The sequence below is a fragment of the Meriones unguiculatus genome, chromosome 9 (assembly GCF_030254825.1).
Source record: "Meriones unguiculatus strain TT.TT164.6M chromosome 9, Bangor_MerUng_6.1, whole genome shotgun sequence".
NCBI classification, from domain to species: domain Eukaryota; kingdom Metazoa; phylum Chordata; class Mammalia; order Rodentia; family Muridae; genus Meriones; species Meriones unguiculatus.
The window spans coordinates 53320456-53341864 of NC_083357.1; the positions used below are offsets into that span (position 1 = coordinate 53320456).

The following is a 21409-nucleotide window of genomic DNA, read 5'->3' on the forward strand; positions in this document are numbered from 1 at the left end:
CCTCTGGATCCTTATACATCACAGCACGGGACAGAAGAGAGCTTTGCTGAGAAACTCAGCACTGTTAACAGCTGAGTTAATGATTTCTTTTTAATCTGTTGCTCCTTGGGCAATGTGTATTTAGGCTTGGCATCCTTTTCTCATTCCCTTAGGTGGGATGCAACCAGTAATCTCACCATTACTGAAGCATCCAGCCACCCTGCTCCAAGCTACTGCTCCTCATCAGAAACAAAGAAACAAAAAACAAAGCAGAAGAGAAACCCCTACACATTAGGGACTGCTCTTGTGCTACATTCTGGCTGATGTTAAAGAGAGATGTTATTGAGTTAGAAAAAGCTGCATCTCTATCCTGAACACCAAAAATGAGAAAAGCAAGAGCCGTCATAGAAGGTTATCATGTCTGAGTTGGATTGTGAAATATGTAGTCTTTCATATAGGTTAACAGTAATGAAAAGTAAGTCAACCATCTTTTTCTCAGGAAAACCTTTCTTTTCTTCTATATGGAGTTCATTTGGCCTTTTTCTTCATTGGAAAAATATTTTCTAGTGTGCCATTGAACTTCCTAGTGTAGAAAGTTGTTGTTATTTTGTGTTAGGCAGAATGTAGCTGTTATGTTGAGTGGATTCAAACTGGCAATCCTCTGTCTCACATGCATAGACCACTTAAGACAGCAGACAGATGCCTTTGAATCCAACTGAGGAAACTTTAACAAGGACAATTGCAAAAAAAAGTTCATAGGATGTTAGTGATATGTATTTATTTTCCTCAAAATTTGTTTCCCTTGATGACTTTTCTTCTTTCTAATGAAGCATGAGGCTTTTGTTTCTCAGAGTAGAGAATTTGAATTTTACAGTTGTTAACAGATTTTGTTTTTTGGGATTTAGTGAGTTCTCTAAGTACTTCCCAAGCCTTGCCTTGCCTGCCTGGAATTCTCCTTCCAAAAGCAGAGAGGTGAACTTGCAGAAGTCCTTAGTAACTTTGAAGATTTGTTTTCTGGGTTTTTTATGTAGAGGGTTTGTTAAAATCACAGTGAGGCAATGCAGTCTCAGATCCTAGTGATTAGGAGTCCATGGGACATTTCATGTCATTTAGTGTCTATTTTGTTGCACTGGAAGCATCATGGTGCCATGCATTTCCAGGGTCTACTCTCTATTGCTATGTAGTTGTTCTCTTCACCTTTCTGTCTAGCTGTGGTCAGAAATCTCCTCATTCAGATATGAGACTAACTGTGCCATTTTTACAGCTTTCATTTACTTGGCATGTTGATCTCTACCCTTTGACTACCAGTTTTAGATGTTCTTCTTTATGAAAGATGCTTCCTGGAGACACAAACAGTTATCATTGTTTGTTAACCCAGACAGTTATCCTGTGACTTCTAATTGGTGAGTCAAAGAGATTTCATTGAAATGAGGGCTTGGACATAGAAACAGTACTTAGAATCACTTGCTGCTTTTGCAGAGGAATCAGATTCAGTTCCTGGTATTCCATGGTAACTCATTCCCTTCAGTAACTCCAATGTCAGGGAATCTAATGTCCCTTCTAGCCTCCATGAAAACCAGAAATACACACAGTACACACTTGTACATGCTGGCAAAATAGTTTACACTCATGTTATAAAAAAATCTTTAAATACACATTCAGAAACACATTTCTCAGAATTTCTTTCCTATGTCATTCTCTTTTTGGGGTGAATATGGAAAAAGCAACAGTACAATAGTTAAAACATCAGTGATTATTTATATAATATATTATATAATTTATAATATAGCTCTGCAGATTCAGGCTCCAAGCACATATGATGTCACTGAGGTGCCAGCTCCATTTACCATTAGCCCTCTACTCCTCACTTTTATAGCTTCTCTTTGTCTTGGGTCAAGTCTGTGTGTATCATGTTGGCAAAGGGATGGCTTCTTCTGAAGTTCGCCAAACTGGAGAGATTGAGGATTTGTTGGCATGTCAACCTTGTAGACTTCAATTATCTCCTGGGTCTCAATGTATTTTCACAAGTCTCATTACACCCATGTGCTGCCCTCATGCAACTGTCCTTCCCAACTGCAGTCTAACTGACCTTCAATATGTCAGGCTCAATAACAGATACAGAGACAAAGATTTGTTGGGATGACCCAGGAACCTCCACTATTTCACGTATGAAGTCCTTATCTCTGACCACTTTACTCATGGTGGCTCTGCTTCTCTGAGTGTAACTTCACAAGAAAATTATGTTCTTTGCTCTTCCAGATAACTCCTCTGATGTGTGTGCTGTTGCCAATATGAAGAGAAACTAACACTTTAAATTGTTGTGATGCAATATTCCCAACTGTAGAAAACGCTACACATCTTCTCTGTGATCTATTTTTAACTAAATACTTTCATGACAAAGTATTAAAAGAAAACCACTCATCATAACTGTCTCTGAATTGCCTAGGATGAGGTTTTACTTAGAAACACACTACTGATGCAGACCACAGAGGAAGCATGCACAGTGAGACTTCCTGTTCAGCATGTGCAGGTGTGCTTCTCAGCTGGGCTCCTGTGATGGGCTATGCTTAAGGAGCCCCTGTTTTTGTTCAGCTTGTGTTGTCACTTCCAACACTGTGGGTCAATTCTTGGAGCGCACAGAAATATGTCCCCGAATCTTCTATTTGTGAGGCTGAAATGACAAGGCTGAAGGACTTGGCTGATTTCTGCAAGGTGACAGAATAGTGGCCATTCCTCTCATTCTGAATAGAAGAAGAAATCTGGCGAATAAGGAAAATCATCTCTCCAGTAACAAGCTGCTTATACCAAAAGAGATAATATAAGTACTGACTTGTCTCATATGAACAGTCCAGGGTGACTTCTTCTCCATACTGACTGCTTGCAGTTGATTGGACCTGAGTGACTTTCTGGGCCACATTGCATCCTGCAGAACAACCAGAGGAAAGAATAAAAAGATTATCTTGTGATAGTGTACACCAAGCAGTGTTGGAAGTGGGCCTAGTAAGACCCAAAGGCAAACTTAACTGAAGATATTTTTGCTAACTTTTCTCCAATCCCTCTTCCCTGTCATGTCCATGTAAATCACTTCCTGCATAATATTCTCAGCTATATGTGAAATATCCATACCAGAGAAGGCCAAGGCCAGCAACACACAGAGCAGGCTGCAAGGAGGCATGTGTCCCAGGTCGCTCTGTATGAATGTGTCAGCTCTGCCTCAGCTCAGTGTTCAGTGTCTGAGGGCCAGGCAGTGAGCACATGTACCTCCTGTGTTTCTGACATTGCCTCAAGCAGGAAACGTGGTTTTGTGTGATCACAGGCTACAACCTCCATGTACAGAGAGAAAAGGGCAGGTCACAACAGGCGTCTACTTGCTTCCTTGTCTGAAAAGGGAACTTGAGAAAATCCAACCCTGCTGAGAGGGAAGTTGCTTTGTAAACATGAGTGTTATTCAGAGAGATAATTTTGGGAACCAAAGTAAAATTCATCATCATCCATGTTTGATATGTAATTCACTTGCAGACCATTGTATTATGTTTACTTCTCTCCATCTATTGCTTAATTGTCTATTTAAGGTAATAAAAAAATAAAGTTTTCTCAGATCCATCAATTTCCCTGTGAAACAATGGTATCTGAGTCTTCCTTCTTTGCTCAGTGCAAGAGTCTATCTAAATTCTGCAATTACAAAGCTAGTTTTACAACATGTAGTAAAGGGCATCCCATCACATTCCAGAAAATCCTCATTTGCTTATGCCCTGGCAAATTGTAACAGGAATGAAATAATAGTTTTCATGGGCTAAGAAGATGTTCAGTATGTTATTTGACTGCTGTACATCATGAATCCCTATGTGTGGATTTCCAGGATCCACATAAGAATTCATAAGCTATGGGTGCCCCTGCAGTCTAAGCTCTGGGAAGCAGAAACAGGAGGATCTTGGGGTCTCACTAGTCAGTCACTGATGAGCTTCAGTTTAAGTAAGAGTTCCTACAAAAGAAATAAATAAACAAATGTGACAAATATAGAGAGATAACCAGTGATGACCACTGGTTCAACACACACACACACACACACACACACACACACACACACATTCATACAACGTTGGGTGGGGATTTACAATGGTTTTAAAATCCACTGCTAAAAAACTGACTTGCTTTTAAAAGTTTACCATCACGTTGTACTCACAGGATGTGTTCTGTTCTCTCCACACAGAGAACTCTCCTTGTTACATGTCCTACAAGTTTCTGTAATATTTTACTGTCATATTCCATCTCACTTGTTAAAGTCTGTGTATTTTAATTTAGAAACCAGTCTCATGATAAGCTTCCTAAGTCTCTCTGTGATTTAAGCATATTATATGTCCAAGATACATACAACCTGCAAGTATTAGAGTCATGTTACCACATGGGTTTGTGGTTGAATGTTTTTGTGTGTCCTGCTATATCATCATTTAGAATATAGCTCTTAATCCTTGATCTGCTCTCATTATCCCAATGGAGGAAATTACCCTACAGGTACTCAGAAGAGAAAATACAAACAAGGTATTTGTTTGTATTTGCTCTGAAAGAGCTCCAGTTTTATGAGGAAAAATAGCAGATCAACATGTACTTCAGGAACTAGTTTCTGGGATCAGAGTCACATTCCTCTGCCCATTTCACTGCTTAGTGCTGAGAGCCCATGCCCTGGACTTCTCTCTGTGGCTATTAGGAGACCATGGGAGCCACAGCAGCCTAGGCAGCACAGGGTGGCAGGGCTGTGAGTGTGGGTGGATGCTCTGCAAGCTGTATAGACACAGCCTCTGAGACGTGGCTTTGGAATATACTGGGTTTAAGTGCTGAAGTGGACAGTTGGTCAAATTCTAAATACTGCTTTGGCTTTCCTGTGATTTAATTGATAAACAATGCTTCCCAGTGAAGATAAACCTTAAGGTTGGTGGACAGATAGTTCAATAGTTAAAAGATCTTGTTGCTAATGATAAATACTGAAGTTCATGTCCCAGGACACATCTAATAAGTTATGTTTTCTGAAAAACCTGAAACTCCACCTTTGAGTGCATGGACACTAACTTTTGACCTTTGCTTGCACACAGATGTGTCTACCATGTATGTATACAAGGTTGTGTATACTCACACAGACCTGTGTGCTTCCACCCAGATCACACTCACACAAATAAATAAATAAATAAATAAATAAAACATTTAAAAAGAATGAAACTTAGTATTTAAAGAACTACAAGAAGAGATCTGTTGTTGAGGAAAATGAGGATAATGGTGGGCTTCATTTGGAAGATGGCAGAGAGGTCAATACAAAAGAAGAAAGAGAGAAGATAAATACCACTGAGGATGTTTGAAATACCCTTAAGGATATTTATTGTTTCATGTTTACTTTTATATGTCATATATATTTTTAATGAAGTTATTCCACTTTGTCTGGCAATACCCCCCTCAAAATAAGGATCATCAAACAGGAAACCAAATACCAGGCATGGGAAACCTTTTTTCACTATGTTGATCAAGGTATCCAAGAGGCTCTTGGAAGAATGCTGATTATTGCTGTTGTGCTAGGTTGCCTCTCAGAGATCAAGAGCAAGTCTCAACTGAGGATGCCATATACTTTGGACCGAGAGTTGGAAGACTACCTCTCATGCCTCTCAAGAAAGCTCTTCTTGTCCACAGGTGAAGACCATCACAGAAAATCACAACTGATTTTAAAAAAGAGAGAACAACTGATTATGGGAGGTCCCCCAACCCAGACAAGTACATCTACAACAAGATTCCTACAATGAAGGCTCAAAAAACATTGAAGAAAACAAGGCACAAGAAAGTATAAGAACAAGAAGACCAGGAAGTGTGCTGCAAGAAATTCTGCTAGAAATGATAGGGGAGCAATAGCCTTGACACCACAAAAGTATGTCTGCACAACAAGTACTGAACAATGATGATGCCACTAGCCATGAAAAGTTGTAGCTGGACGTTTCTACATTTTGGGTTTCTTTTTCTCTTCTTTACTCTTCACCATCCCATGTTCTTCATTTCTTATAGAGAAAAACCAATAAAGGTGGAAGTGGGCAATGTTATCATTAGGCTACTTCTTTCTTATCAGAGGTGTCAAGTTTCCTTGGGTAAATTTGATCTACTCCATCTGGATACCTAACTTCTTCTTCTTGATTCTTTGTATACAACTACTTGACAAACAGCATCCAACCACCAACCACCCAACAACAACAACTCTGGTACTTGGGTCTCTAGCATTTAAGGATCCTCTGAAAAGTTCCCAGAATTCCAAACTTGAGACAATCACAGAAACTATCTGCAGCTAGCAGAAACACACAGCTGTTAGAGCATGAGGGAAATCATAGTCACCTGCTATGATTCAGTCGTGTCTCTACACACCTGACTAAAACAATAACATATTCCTATAATGTTTTTGTGTGTTTTAAGGAAATTTTTTTACTACAGAAATGACATGGGGCCTTCTGTAGCAATACAAGGAACTACAGACAACTAAGTAATGCTTTGAGCCATAAATGGTCATCCCCAGGGATACAATAGCAAGTGGTCAGAACTGAAATCATGTACACAGAACCAACTCTAAACAGATTCAGTAGGTTGTATTTACATAATTGCGTGTGTGTTTGTGTGTGTGTCTGTGTAAAACAACAATAATCATAGAAAAAGAGGCCATGGATTTGCAGTTAGTATTGGAGAGCTTGGGAGAGGCTGGAGATAAAGGACACAGAAGGGGTTTCAGGGATTTAATGTTATATGTAAAAAAACGATGTAATTCTATTTTAACCAAAATAAAGCAATAAATTAAAAATATCAAAGTCAATAAATAATCTGTGATAAGGCCTGCGTGGCTTCTCAGGACAAGCCAGTATTTAGTCTTTAGTTTTTTCATTGTCATAGGAACTTTTGAACATTTGTTTTGACAGTACATAGTAGGTATTTCAGGCACAATATGACATTTAACTTTAGCATTTGCCTTCTTAAACTATATTAATTCATGTTTAGTTTGTATAAATATTGCTTACTTTGGTCAATATGTCTGGACCAAGGTCAGGATGAAGGAAATACCAAATGTGTTGCCAAGACAGATGTGACTAAGAAATGTCTAAGCAGAAACAAAATGGATTCAGGACAGGATGGCATTACCTTAGTCAGGTCATGGTTGGTAAACTTGGTGTCTCTATATTGAAGAAAAGAAATTCCCCTTTCTAAAGAGGTAGCAATTGCTACATGTTAAATTAATACTTTTTTTAATACAATATTTTTTTAATCAGAATTTTCCTCTTCTCTAACTCCTGCTAGATGAGTTTGATTTGGTTTTGGAATTTTTAATTTAATTGAACTATTGGTTTTGTTTTGTGGGTGTTTAGTTTTTGTTGTATGGGATGTTTTGGTTTTGTTTTTTGAAAGTGAGATGAAGAGAAAGAACATGAAATTGGTGGACAGGATGAAGGAAAGGGAAGACAGCAAGAATTCTTAATGTATTGCTTGTATTCACTCAACTTCCAACTGTTCTGACCCTGGTTTGATTGACGATGAAATATGATCACATCAGTCCTGGCCTCTTTTCAAAGATAAACCATGAATCCTCACACCAGACCACTAGGACTTCAACATCCACAAAGCATCAGCTCAGAAAAATGAAATCAAAACAGACTTGTGAGTCTGAAGTCTCTGTTTGGGTCCTGGAGAGCCATTGACCCAAAGAAAGGATTATTGTGATGACACAACTCTATGGCACTCTTCTCAGAAGTCTGGGAAGGAGAAGAATGAGAGTGAGGAGCCTCTGTGACCAGATGTTTAGCAATGTCATTCACTGACACTGAAGCATGCCCATGTTTGATGCTACTCCACAGTTGTTATAGTTTTCATGAAAACAAAACTCCTTTCTAAATGATCTTTCATTCACAAATCTGTGGATATGTGAGCAATGCCCAATATAAATGTTTTTGTCTTCTGACTCTGAAGGAATGAAGACTGTCCTTGACTGTATGCTCAAAATGCGTCTGATGAAGAAATTTATGTCAAACCTCAATCTCTAAAAGCAGAATTTGCTTGATAACTGTATGAAGACACCCACGTGGTGATGATTGGGTTATTCTAAGTCAACTTGCCTTCACCTTCCCTCAGTACTCTTGAAGTTATTTCCAGCCTTTTATTCCCTAAGATGCTCAGGGTGTGTCTTGGGGTACACAGAGTTTCCAAGTTTTTTGTTGCACATCCTTAAATATGCCTTCACTCTTCTGCTGACTTCCAAGCGAGGTTGTTGTATTCAATGAAGCCTATTTCAATCAGATAGATATGCTGTTGGTTTTTTTGTTTTTTTTTTGACTCAAGTTTAAGGGGTAGAAGACCTTGAAAACAAAGAGGAGTTCACCTATTAGTATTGTGAGATCTACCTCCTACTGCTAAGAGCCAACTGACTTTATTTTCCCATGTGACTGTTCTGTTTTCATACTGAAAAACTATTCACTGTAGATGAGAAAAAGAACTTGTAGGCTTTAGATGTTTATGTATAATGTCTTCCATGTTGTTTTTGTTGGTTTTGGTTTTCTGAGACAGAGTTTTACTATGTTGCTCAGGCTAGCCTACCAAATCTAGCCTCAGAAATTCCTCCAGTTTAGGATCCCAAAGAAGTTAGGGCTTCCAAAGCCATTAACAATGTGGCATAAAAACGAATTTAATTTTTTATTGATTGGAAATTAATGTAGAAGAAAAGACTATGTGATTTCTATCCCAGAGGCCAAAGTCAAGGTCTCCTGACACTGGGCTGTAACAACCATACATGAACAGCATTCAGACAAGAGTGTAGGGAACAGGGCCTTCATAATTCATAGTTTCTAAAAAAAACAAACACACAGGTAACTATTTCTAAAACAAAGGAGGAAAAAAATCCTCCAGACTAGTTAAGGAAATAGATCTAAAACTCCAGCTGTTCTTGAAGAGCAAAGAGAGAATGTAGAAAAGCATGCTGAGACTTCATCTTGGTCTGTCTCTGGGCTGAGGGAGTCTAACCCTTACACTCACAGTGCCCCCTGTCACCTGGTCCTGCACACCCTCCATGCTCAGCCCTGCTGCAGGCTTTGCTGGAGCCTCAGCTGCAGGTTTGGGTCTAGGCTGCAGGTGTCTGCGAAGCACTGTGCACTTGCTGCACAGAAGTAGGTGGCAGAGTCTCCAGGCTGAGAGTCTGCGATGTGCAAGGAGAGCTGTTTGTTGCTCTTACTGAAGAAGACTGTGAATCGTCCTTCTTCCTTTTTATTGGACACTGAACGTATGGCTATCAGGAGAGCAGGGCCTTCATCAGGGAATTGCCGGTACCATGGGAAGTAGTCAAATGCGCTCTTCTCATAAGTGCAGTTCAGAACTATGGTCCCTCCTTCCCAGACTGTCAGAGATTGGGGACTTTGTCTCACCTGCTGCTGGTCGTGTCTTTCCTTCTGCTGGCCACTCACTCCTGTGTAGGGAAACAGCAAATGGTGTTAGGTTCCTAAGGATGTACCATCTGCTGATGGTTTCAAGACTGATGACTTTGTCTGGTGCCCCAATTCCCTCCTGCCTCCACATAAATAACATATCCTGGGATATGTAGTTTCTCCTCCATGACTTACCAGCGAGGTGAAGGCCTAGGACTAAAAACAATGCTTTCAGGACCTTGTCCATTCCTACTAGACTGAAGATTGGGGAGAACTCAGGTGGCCTTTTATCTCCCACAGAACACTGACTCCAACTTCACAGGCATCTCAGTTCTTTCAGATGGCTCCACCCTTCACAAACACTCCCTAAAGCTATTTCTGACAAAGGAACCACTTCTCCATTGTTCTCAAATTTGGTATTGCTGAAAATAGAGCCATAAGAATCAGAATTCCCCTCATTATAATTCTACCATCATGCACTGTTGCTAGAAATGTGTCTTGATATAGACAGCCAGAATAATATGGTTTTTCTGAAAGAAAGATAGAAAGAAAGAAAGAAAGAAAGAAAGAAAGAAAGAAAGAAAGACGGAAGGAAGGAAGGAAGGAAGGAAGAAGAGAGAGTAGGAAGAAGGCAAGGAGGAAGAAAAGACAAAAAGCAGAAAGAAAGTAAGGAAGCAAGGAAGGAAGAAAGACCAGTGATCCAACTAATACCACTTACGGGCATTTATCCAGGAGAAAGAGGTCATTTCATGAGAGAGACACTTGCATATGCATGTGTGTTACAGCACCATTCATGACTGGTAAGATGTAGACACAGCCTAGGTACCACCTGTCAACCAATGAATGGACAGAATATTGTCCCTGAAACTACAGAGTAATGTTCAGCCACTAGAAAAATATAAGCTCCTGCCATCTGTAGGAAAGTGGATAGTATTTAAGGACACGATGTTAAGCAAAAGAAAGCAGACCTGTAGACATACCCAATATGTATGTGTTCTCATCTGTAAAAACAAATGATCAAAAACAAAAGCAAAAAAGGAGTAAAGAAAAAGAAAGTAAGTATGATTTGAAAGTAGAAGTTAGACAAATGAGTAAGAGAAGGGGAACGGGGACAAAGGGAAGAAAGAGGATGAAAGAGAGTAAAGACAAGATGAATATGAGGAAATAGTCACATAGGCATACATTAAAATTTCACAACAAACCCACTAATTTGTACAATTAATGTGTGTTGATAATTTTGGTAATGTCATATGCCCTATGGGAGAACTGACTACAGTAGTCTTCTGAATGGTTATAGTACGAATCCATCTCCTAATGTCTTCACATCATGTACACATAGATTGATGGAGCTCTCAGTCCTCATTAGAAACTCACTGCACTGGTCAATGATTAGCCCTGTGCCCACTGTCAGCCAACGTGCAGAGAGGAGAGTGTGGAATGGTCAGCCTTCATGGCATATTTCTACCACATGCTCTCCTCGAAAGGTTCAGGGATCATTGCAGAAGAAAAGTCAGTGTTGGGACCAGAGATGGTGGATGACTACAGGAAACAGTGTCTTCTGGGCACATCGGGGCAGCTGAACTTATGAAGGAGCAGTTTTGAGACAGTCTGCACAAGGCCTGTGCAAGCTTAAGAAAGACAAAATCCTAGCATGGACAGCAAGATTAGCATTGATACATTAAGTGTGCTTAATCACTGAGCTGTCTTTTCAGGTCCAGATCATTTGGGGTTTATTGCAAATATTAATAAAATGTATTGAAAACATGCAATGAATTATACTATCCCATTACCAACTAAGGTTATGAGTAAATGAACCAAGAAGTATATAGGCTCCATTTACTTAAGAAAAAATTGAATTTTATTCTAATTATTTTCATGTGTTCTATTACATAAGTCCATTTACAGACTGCTCTTGGAGAAGCCATTAACTCTTTAGAATGGACTGTCCTCTAGAGTCCCAACTGAGAAATGAAACATTCACAATTGCAATGGACTTCCCACTGTCCTTGCTGCCTTTCCAGGGTGAATTCCAAGGCTTTCTGACCATGCACAGAGGAAGGTGTATGCTTTGTAACTGTAAAACTTATGAGTTTTTTTTTAAGAATATAAAGTTATGAGCTGAAATGGTTGAAAATAATTTAGCGATAAAATTACTGAATCTGTACACATTTCAAAACAAGTGCGAAGAACTTAGCATTCAGAACACTGAACAGTTGCTAGAGTTCTACACAACGCCATGAAAACGCCTGGGAAAATGATGTCACTGATGTTGCTGGGAAGTATACATTAAAATAAACATTGTAAAATTGCATTTTAGGAAAACATGCGTGCCATGGACAATCCTCATTTGATGAACTCCAACTCAAATTCAATGTATGGTGAACTAAGGAGAAACTGAATTGCCTGTGCAATCTGTTGGTCTTTTTCATAAAATTAAACAAAACCTGCCATAGTCTAGGTTCTGAACAGAGGATGAGACTATGCCATGTGTGAACACCAGGGGTCAGGGGTTAGGATCATCACCTTGCAAATCCACTACCACAGTTTTCATTTTAGCAAGGTACTTAAGGGTTAACTACTACTCATAAGTGAGTTTCTCCCCTTCTGGTGTGTGTGTGTGTGTGTGTGTGTGTGTGTGTGTGTGTGTGTATGAAAATTGAAATTAAGTCACTGAGAATCTTAACAGGTACCGTTCAGTAAGGCAGTTTTTAGTCCAAATACAGAGCACAAAGGACAGAACCCTCTTTATACAGATCAAAGTGCACAGCAATGAACATGGAAGAGCAAGTATCTCTGTATCATCTGTTGGTTAAATCCTCAAGAGTGGAATATCTAGATCTTGTGGTAGATCTATGTTCAGCATTTGGAGGAATTTTATACTGATTTCCTTATTGCTTGTCCCCATTTGTATTCACCTCAGCAATGAAGAAGTATTCTCCCTCCAGTTTTAACAACTCCTCCCTGCTCCTCTTCGTGCTAATCCCCGAGCCTTGTATGTAGGACTTGCATTCTGGATGTATTAACTCGCACTAGAGAACTTGATGCTAGGTACTCTTTGCATGTTGATCATTTGCCCATTACTGTACTATCCTATATTCGCTTCAAAAGGAAGCTTCTCTGATGAGAAGTGAGAACTAACCTTATCTTGGTGTAATTATACATATTTAAAATATATGTATTTTAAAGAAGCTATGTTGATTTAGGAAAATAGCCATAACTGGTTCTCCTCTAGTGTCTATGACATCTCCAGCCATGGGCGTTAACTAGGTTCACAGTATTGTGCCTGAAATTCTTCCTATTGAGCAGGCCTTATGTTCAATAAAGCATATAGTAATTCTCCCAACATGAAAGTGCTAGCACTGTACTTCTGTGGGTGTTCTTCCATTGTGGTCATTGTTTTGGTTCATTGTTTTTCTATACCTTGGTAGGATTATCTATTGCTTTTCTCCCTTGGATTTGATGATACCTTTGGATGCTGTGAGAACCTGTCATCAGGGAGGACTCTTCAGGTCAGTTTTAGTTAAATCTTCACAAGTCCTTGTCTAAAGTATGTGGTATTCTTAGAACTAGGGTCTTATCTTCAAATTATGTGGCGGTAACAAAGGGTAATGGCAATTATTTAGAGGAGTCTCTTGAAGCAAACTAACAACTTGAAAGAAGGTTTCCCATGCCTGGAACTCATGTGAAGTGGAAGTTTTTGTTTTCCCTGAATACTCAGTTTTATCATGTGATGATTTGCTGTAAGCTGCACACTTGAAGTTTTGCTGGAGGTGGGCTTGGGAGAGGACACATGATGTTTTGTTGTGAGCTCTCTCATGCAAGTAGAATGACTTTGGCCAGCTGAGAGCATCCATGGGTGGCCTCTGAGTAGAGAAGATAAATAAAAGACCCCAGGGATGCATCCCTTTTTGGATCGACATCACTGAGCTGATCTTCATTCTTTGCAAAGAGAACCATTCCAGAGAACTTGTTGGGGCAAACAGAGTCTTGTGGCTTTCACTGACTTCATGGTGCTCCATGGTTTTGGCCTTTGGACTGGACTGTTAGTTCCTTGAAGGCTGGGCTTGGTAATCCCCTAAAGACCCATGGACATTAACCAGCAGGAATTAGATAAAAGTGGTCTACAGCCCTTTTCCCTATTAATCTCCTAACTAAAGTTGGGGGTTGGATGGGAGGTAAAGGTGTTTAAGAACCCTAAATAAAGTAGGATTGTTAAAATCTAAGCCTACAATCAGGCTTTTATTAGATTTCACAAGCTCTCATCTAAGAGATTCTATTCTATGTTATGACATTAGAAGTACTTTTGGGGGTTTTGAAAAGCAATTTAACATCTGATAGTTCTCCTTAACCAGTAATAGAATGTAATTTCTTGCTGAACTTTGTGTGTACAAACATGAGTCTTTCTTGAAATACATCTTGGGTTTTCTCTTATTATTTCAGCTCTTTATTTATTACAGAGAGATAAGTATATGTCCTAGAGCATTTTCTTTTAAACCAGCATTTTGTTTACAGAATTGAGATGATTCGAGAACCTTGGCCTCCTTTCTCATGTTTCAGAAAAATCATGAGAGAACCCAACTCTAATCCCAGGTGAGTGTGTCCACCACATCATCGGGATTGTAGCAAAGTGCGATGGCAGACAAGAATAGACTTTAAGGGGAAGGGATTTTTGGATAGAGACATTCATGACCTGGCCGTTTCATACAATGTGTGTAAGAAATGGTGGAAGGACTTTTGAAAAAAATGGAAATGCCACTCTGGGCATCATCTTCAGACCTAAAATAGCTGTATATCTTGAGCAGCTTCACTAAGTGAAGGCTGTCAGGGAGCATGGTTTTTTGAATGAGAATGACCTCCATAGGCTACTATGGGAATGTTACTATACTATATGGGAATGTTTGGCTTTCAGTTTGTGTTCTATTTAGGAATGATCAGGATGTATGGCTTTGTCAGAGGAGATGTGCAACTGGTTCTGGACTTTGGAATCTCAAAGCCAAAGCCAGGCCCAGTTTCTCCCTCTCTCTGTCTCTTGCTTGTGATCAGATGTAAGCTCTCAGCTACTACTCCAGGATCATGCCAGCTAGCCTGCCTGCCTGCCTGCTCCTGCTCTCCCTACCATGATGAATTCCCTCTGAAACTGTGGTCAAGCTTCCAATGAAATGCCTTCTTCCATAAGTTGTCTTGATCATTCATGGTGTCTCTTCAAAGCAATAGCAAGTAACTAAGAGTAGTGGTTGGGGAACACTCTGTAACACGGACCAAAGAGAGGAAGAATCTTAATAATTTATAGAATGAGATTGAAGCACAATTTTAATGACTAGAGTCTATTTTTTTATTTAAATCATAAATTTGTGGGGTAATAACAGAAGATTGCTGGAGAACTTAAGTCCCTAGGTTTTGTAAGACATTTTGGTAGAGATAAAGCCTATGTCAGGGTTTTACTGGGAGATGTTTGTTATGGAGGGAGGGAACCACAGGGAGGATACAAAGTGAATAAAGTGTAATTAATAAAAAATAATAAAAAAGACTCCCAGTTAGGGAGAGAATGTTATTTCAAGGGAATCACAGCCTGGGTCGTCTCTATCAATGACTTCCATCCTGTCCTGTCAGAATATCCACAGATCCTAGGTTTCTAGGTATTTGACCTGAAACTTGTTGCTGTTTTTCAGGAAGCTGGTGAGCAGCACTTGGAGAAAGCACACAGCCTCCCTCACAGGGCCGCTCCCCTAGGCCTCCTGCACTGTAGTTTGTGTGCAGCTTCCCCTGCATTCTCCCTCACTGTGTCACCCATAGCACAGTAGTACAGGGCGATATCTGACAGCTGCGCTGAGGACGCCTGCAGGTGGAAGGAGCTGCTGCTCTTGTGGAGAGTGGCGTGGAACCCTCGGTGCTCTGTCCTCTTGTTGTCTGTGGAGCTCCTCAGGAGTAGCTGAGGGGCTTCGTTGAGATATTGCACATACCAGAAGAGGGAAGGATTTGAGTAAATAGTCTGATAGGTGCAGTTCAGCATTACAGGCATCCCCTCTGTGACAGTGACCAAGCCTTCTGTCTGGGTCACTGAGTCTCCATTGCTCCTTCCTAAAAAGCAAACAAACAAGGAGGAATTACTATTCTACTTGAGGAGGAAGGTTAAAGGCTGTCATAGTTGTAAGACAAAGACATCATTAACACTTAGGGTAAAATGTAACTTACTGAGCATGAAGAGGAGCACAAGAGCTGAGCAGGTGACAGGAAGCATGTTCATAGAAGAAATGACACTTGGTCCTTGAGTGCATCAACCTCACAGGGCAAGTCTTCAGCAGGACCTCATCCAACCCCTCACTCATGGACAAGGACCTTTGTCTGCACAATGAGTCTGTCATGTTAAGCCACCTGAAGGAGATGTAACCCACATCTAAGGAAGCAGCGCCCTCTGCTGATTTCCCTTCAACCTGCACCACAGGTGGCTGCACAAGTCATTGTGAAGAAACTTGAAACCTCACCCTAAGCAGACAGGTCTCTAGTTGACACCTGTGTTACTGAAGCACATGTATCCTATGGTATTTAATGTGGTGAGTGTACATAAAAGTGTACACACACCCATACCTCTTATAAAATTCATCCATTTTTCTCTTTTTATTAGTTCTTAGAGAATGTTGTGCAGTGAACTATTATTATACTCATCTGTTCCCTCCAGTTCTGACAAATACATCCAACTTCCCTACCAACGACATTGTGTGGCCTCTCTTTTTAAAATAAGGCGCATAAATTTTTGCGTTTCAGGCTGTTCTTCCCATATACCCTTAGCTTTGTTCCTTCAGTAGAGGATGGTCTATGAACCAGGGAAAATTCTATGGGTTAATGTTTTGTCAGCTTCACACAAACTACAGTCAGCTTGTATGAGGGAACCCAAAAAAAGTATTTTCTTCCTTCAGCTTAGCCTCTGGGCATCTTTGTAGATGATCAGTCTCATGATTGGTGATTGATCTGGAAGTTCCCAGATCACTCTGGACATTTCTGCTCCTGAGCAGATATCTGGTCCTGTCTTGTATGAGAGAGCAAGTTGAGCAGGCCAGAAAGCCTCACTCCCTCCTGCCTGGAGTTCCTGCCCAAGATTGTAAGCTAAAATAAACCCTTTCATCCCAGACTTCCTTCTGGTTCATAGTTTGTTACAGCAAAAGGAAAAGTAGCTAGAACAGTCATATATCAAAGAAAAGTTAGGTTTTCTAAACTTTAGAAACCTGAAATGTTAGAATTTAAAATATTATAGACAAAAAATTAGAGGGCAAAAAAATACAGTATCTTAACATATTTTAAAGGAACCTACCTGAAATATCACTGTTCAGAAAACTATATAATGTTTTATTGTTAAAGCTCTAAATATCATCAAAGTACATCATGAGTAGAAATTTCGATGATGTTGCTAGGAATAAACACAGCATTCTTTCTTTCTTTTCTCTCTTCATGGGAAACACTATAAATGTGATGCCATAAGAAGACGCAATTAAAAATTATTGAGCCAGAAAATAATTACAAAAGTAAATTGAGTAAATAAAACTATTATAACAGGCCTGAAACTTACAAATTCCAGTTGGTTGTGCTAATTCAAAGTCAAATTCAGCATGTGTCAAAGTGATTAAGGACTTTTTTACTCCTTGACTTTCTTATGAAATGTAACCTAATCCTAGGAGTGACACCTGTCATATTGTAGGTGATTGCAACAAGAGATTATGCTGGTCTTGCACACCAGGAATCACAAGCATCACCTTCCAATGCTCCTACCACAATTCTAGTTGTAGCAAGGTATTGTAAGAATTAAATTTTGCAAATAAACCTATCAATGAATCAAAGATAATTACTGTAAGCCTTAACAGGTACCATTCAGTGAGGCAATTTTGTGCCACCAGAAGGAACACAAAAGACAGAATCTCTTTAGACAGATCAGAGTGCAGTGTGGTAGCAGTGAGCTGTGAGATTAGAAAAGAATATTGGATGCAGTCACAATGTAAAATGACTGCAGCTAACGGCTGTAAAATCTTGGTGGCAACACCTACGTGTACAATGAAAAAAATGTTGAATGAGCAATCTACTCTAACTGAATTATTCACTTCAGCGAAACCCAAAATATGTGTATGGTCACTTTAATCAATACCTGGAAAAGTAAAGTTGGCATTAGCCAATTCTAAGTTTATAGACTTGGGGTCTAGTTAATTTTTACTTCCCCTTACGACTGGATCTACTCCTTTACTGTCTCTCATCAGAAAAGAATAGACTTCTCAGAGATACCAACAGAACATTAAAATAAAAATAAAACCTATCACCTCAAAGGTGGACAAGACAAACCAACAGAAGGCCAAAAGGCCAAAAGAAGGCACAAGATTCACAGACTTCCTTGCTCGCACACTCAGGAATCCCACAAAAACACTTAACTGGAAGTCATGGTAGATGATATGTTATGATATGATATGTATGTGTATACACATATATAATGGTATCTACACACACATACTACTGCATCTGTCTGTCAGCTTCTCTCCACTTCCCCTTTCATTTATCTTTTCTGTCTCTCATTATATGCAGAGGACCTGGTGCAGACCCACACAGGCCCTGAACATGCACACTTCAGGTAAGTTATAAAGATAGACAGACATTCACATGAACTGAACTGAGGTCTATTGCCAGAGCCTGTCTTGTATGTGTGTGGCCACAGCCCTGCCTCTTCCTGCCTGTGAAGTCTTTCCTCAGAACCTCTATCTCTGGTTGAGGTTTTTGTGGGGCCCTTGTAAACGTCCCTGCTACTGTGCCCTCTCTCATAGCACAGAAATACACTGCTGAGTCCTCAATCTGTGTGGCTGAGATGATGAGTCCAATGGAGCTTTCTGACTTCTGGAAGTTCAGAGAATAGTGACCTTCTGTTGCGTTTTCCTTTTGGTAAGAGTCCTGACGAATAAGGAAGACCATTTCCCCACTTGTTGTTTGCTTGTACCAGAATAAGGAGTAAGTGCTTTCCCTGGTTTCATACACACAGTCCAACGTCACAGTCTTCTCCTCCATCACAGAAACTGAAGTCTGAGCTTGAGTTACCTTCTGGGCCATGCTGGTTGCTGATGGAAAGAGCACAGAGACATCAGCTTCTAAAGGAAGAAATAGTTTATGAGCCAGAATCCTGATAATCCCTCCCTTCTGGGCCTCAGCAGAAAACAATGGCCTCTTCCCCCAGTGAGCTTCAGGGATAAGAGCCTGATCCTGTGCTAGGGAACATCCTTACCAAAACAAAAGAAGCTGAGGATTGCTCCCAGCAGGCTCAGCATCAGCATGTTGTTAGCTCTTGTCTGCAGTGAAATATTCTATGTTCTTTCTCAACCCAGATCTTAATCTATACGGCGTGCTTAAGAGGAACAGGCAAGGTTGCTGCTCTGTGTGGTACAACCGCCTCAACAGGAAATGCATTGAAAGTTATGGGGCAAGTTTAATTGTGCCCTGTCTTACCTTCCTGCATGGGCATGGGAGAATGCTAGTCTGCCTTGAGGACCTGTTGATCTCATTATAACGGACTGGAAACCATCAGTAATAACATGGGCTAAATTTCAGATCTTCTTTTTTAAATGGACAACACAGGACATGCAATTTATTATGAAACTTAGTAATACATGGATGACTTTCCATGTCCTTTTTAGTTTTATCAATACAGTCTTTTTTCCTAGAAGAAAACAAAAGATTGAAATTTTAATAAGAATGCAAAACTTTGCATCAGTTTTTCTGCCTACATTTCTAGTGAAAGGATTTTGGCAAATTTATATGAAAAATATTTTATTCTTATTGAAAACATTCACATCACGTCCCCTGAATAACAGAATCTGTTGTCAGGGCCATGGGGGGAAGCAGCATGTCTATAGTCTGTCATATGTGTGTCATGCCAAATAATGGAAAGAAAGAAAGCATGCGTGTGTGCACACACACACACAGTGTTTATCTACATTGTGTGTTTCCTTCTCACAAGAATGAACAAAAGTAAATTCACAAAATTTTATTCAATGGCAAGTTGGCATGGGTTTCTCTTAATCAAAGACTCATAAAAACTGCATCTCTTATACAATCAGCACATCAGCTGTTGTTTTCACTTTCCCTATTCTGGTGCCCCTTTCTATAGAACAGTATATTAAAAACTGTTTCACTCTGATAAAGTGGAAGTAACATATTCTCCTCTACAATCTTTGACCTCACTAGCCCTTGGTAGTTGACTAAGTTTCTAGTACCAGGCAAAATTTTCTTCTCATTGAGCAGGTCTTAAGGCCCATTAAACTGCTGTTGGTATCCACGAAGCTTTTAATACCACTATTTCAAGGTAGGGATATCTTGTTATGCTGTTTATTATTGTGATTCATAGGTGTCACCCCTGGATGAAACTGTTATTTGCTGCCCTCTCTTGGTAGCTTACAGAACAGGCTTTTGTACCATGAATGGTAGAATGCAGGGAGGAGACTTTCAGGTTAGATCCATTTGAGTCTTTTGAGTCCTGTGTCCAAATATACTCTCTTCAGCAAGAGGGATTTCCCTTCCAGCTGAGAAGTAACTAAGAGCAGCAGCAATAGCTTGTTTAGTTTTCAGAGACACAATATTGGGTTTTTTTTAGTCTATGGTTCTTATGAAGAGCATTGTCAGATCAGCAGACATATATATATATATATATATATATATATATATATATATGTATATATATATATATATACATATATGTATATGTATATATATCATATATGTACATATTACCTTTCATCAAGATCCAACCATACCACTCCTAGGCATATATCCAAAGGAGGCTCAAGTACACAATAAGGACATTTGCTCAACCATGTTTGTAGCAGCTTTATTTGTAATAGCCAGGAGCTGGAAACAGCCCAGATGCCCCTCAACTGAAGAATGGATGCAGAAATTGTGGTACATCTACACAATGGAGTATTACTCTACAATGAAAAATAAGGCAATCATGAAATTTGCAGGTAAATGGTAGAACCTGGAAAGGATCATCCTGAGTGAGCTATCCTAGAAGCAGAAAGACACACACGGTATATACTCACTCATATAGACATGTAATATAAGATTTTTAAAAGAAAACAAAATCTGTCTCACATATTAAGCAAGACAAACACTTACCTCCAAGATCATGGCACTGTGCTGAGATAGGAGGCTGGAAGGTATGTTTAGAAGCATTGGGTGAGTTTGTATTTATCAATAGCATAAAGGGGAACCTTCCTCTTGTGGTTCCTGTCTGTATTGCAGCATATTTTTTGTTTTTGTTTTTGTTTTGTGTTTTTTTTTTCTTTCTTTTTTTTTGTTTTTTGTTTTTGTCCTGGTAATTTGTTCTGTATCTTAGGCTGTAGACAGGGTAACACTGTCATCTGAATGGGAATGCAAGGATACAGAAAAAGCTTTCTGTAGAGTTTAAAGGGTATCTCAGGTGCAAAAGTGGCTGTTATCCTTCTCATCACTTTGACAAGTTGGGGCAAAAGGGCTCTCTATGTTTCCCCAGGCCTGAATGTAATGTCTATCCTCCCTCTCTTGTGAAAATTTGTGTCTTGCAGTTTGCTGTGAGCATGACAAAGCATGCTTTGCGAGCTCCCCTTAATGTATGGTCCCTGTACCATACACTAAGCATGTACCCCTCGATTAGACACTTCCACACCTGCCCCTTGTCTTTCCTGGACTACCTCATTCTTTCTTTAAGAACTGATGAGAACTCAACCTCCTGACCTCAAGATGCAAGAGCTTATTCAATACTTTAGAGGGAGTCCATGCCCACATCTCCCACCATACATGGACACATATCAGCTCTTGCCCTTACCATGTCATAGAAACACACTGGCATCCCCATTTCTCAATCTTTTTCTAAAAAAAAAAAAAAAAAAGAGATAAAATCAATAAAAATTCAAATTAAGTTGTTAGTTTCAAAACTGTTGAAACTACTAAGTTTTTCTTCAGTTATAGGAAAGTTACGGACAGGTTGTTAAAGTAACTGCCAAAGTTACTCGGTG

The 21409-nt window shown here is 39.7% G+C and overlaps 3 gene segments (V, D, J or C); all 3 read right to left on the minus strand.

Moving 5' to 3' along the window:
- Positions 1–2567: 2567 nt before the first annotated feature.
- On the minus strand, positions 2568–3154 carry LOC110541963 (T cell receptor delta variable 1-like). The segment is given in 2 exon segments: positions 2568–2902; positions 3106–3154. Coding segments are annotated over 2 exon segments (384 nt in total).
- Positions 3155–9050: 5896 nt separating this feature from the next.
- LOC110541964 (T cell receptor alpha variable 23/delta variable 6-like) lies at positions 9051–9645 on the minus strand. The segment is given in 2 exon segments: positions 9051–9439; positions 9594–9645. Coding segments are annotated over 2 exon segments (441 nt in total).
- A 5463-nt stretch (positions 9646–15108) lies between these two features.
- LOC110541965 (T-cell receptor alpha chain V region CTL-F3-like) lies at positions 15109–15642 on the minus strand. The segment is given in 2 exon segments: positions 15109–15476; positions 15591–15642. Coding segments are annotated over 2 exon segments (420 nt in total).
- Positions 15643–21409: the final 5767 nt, after the last annotated feature.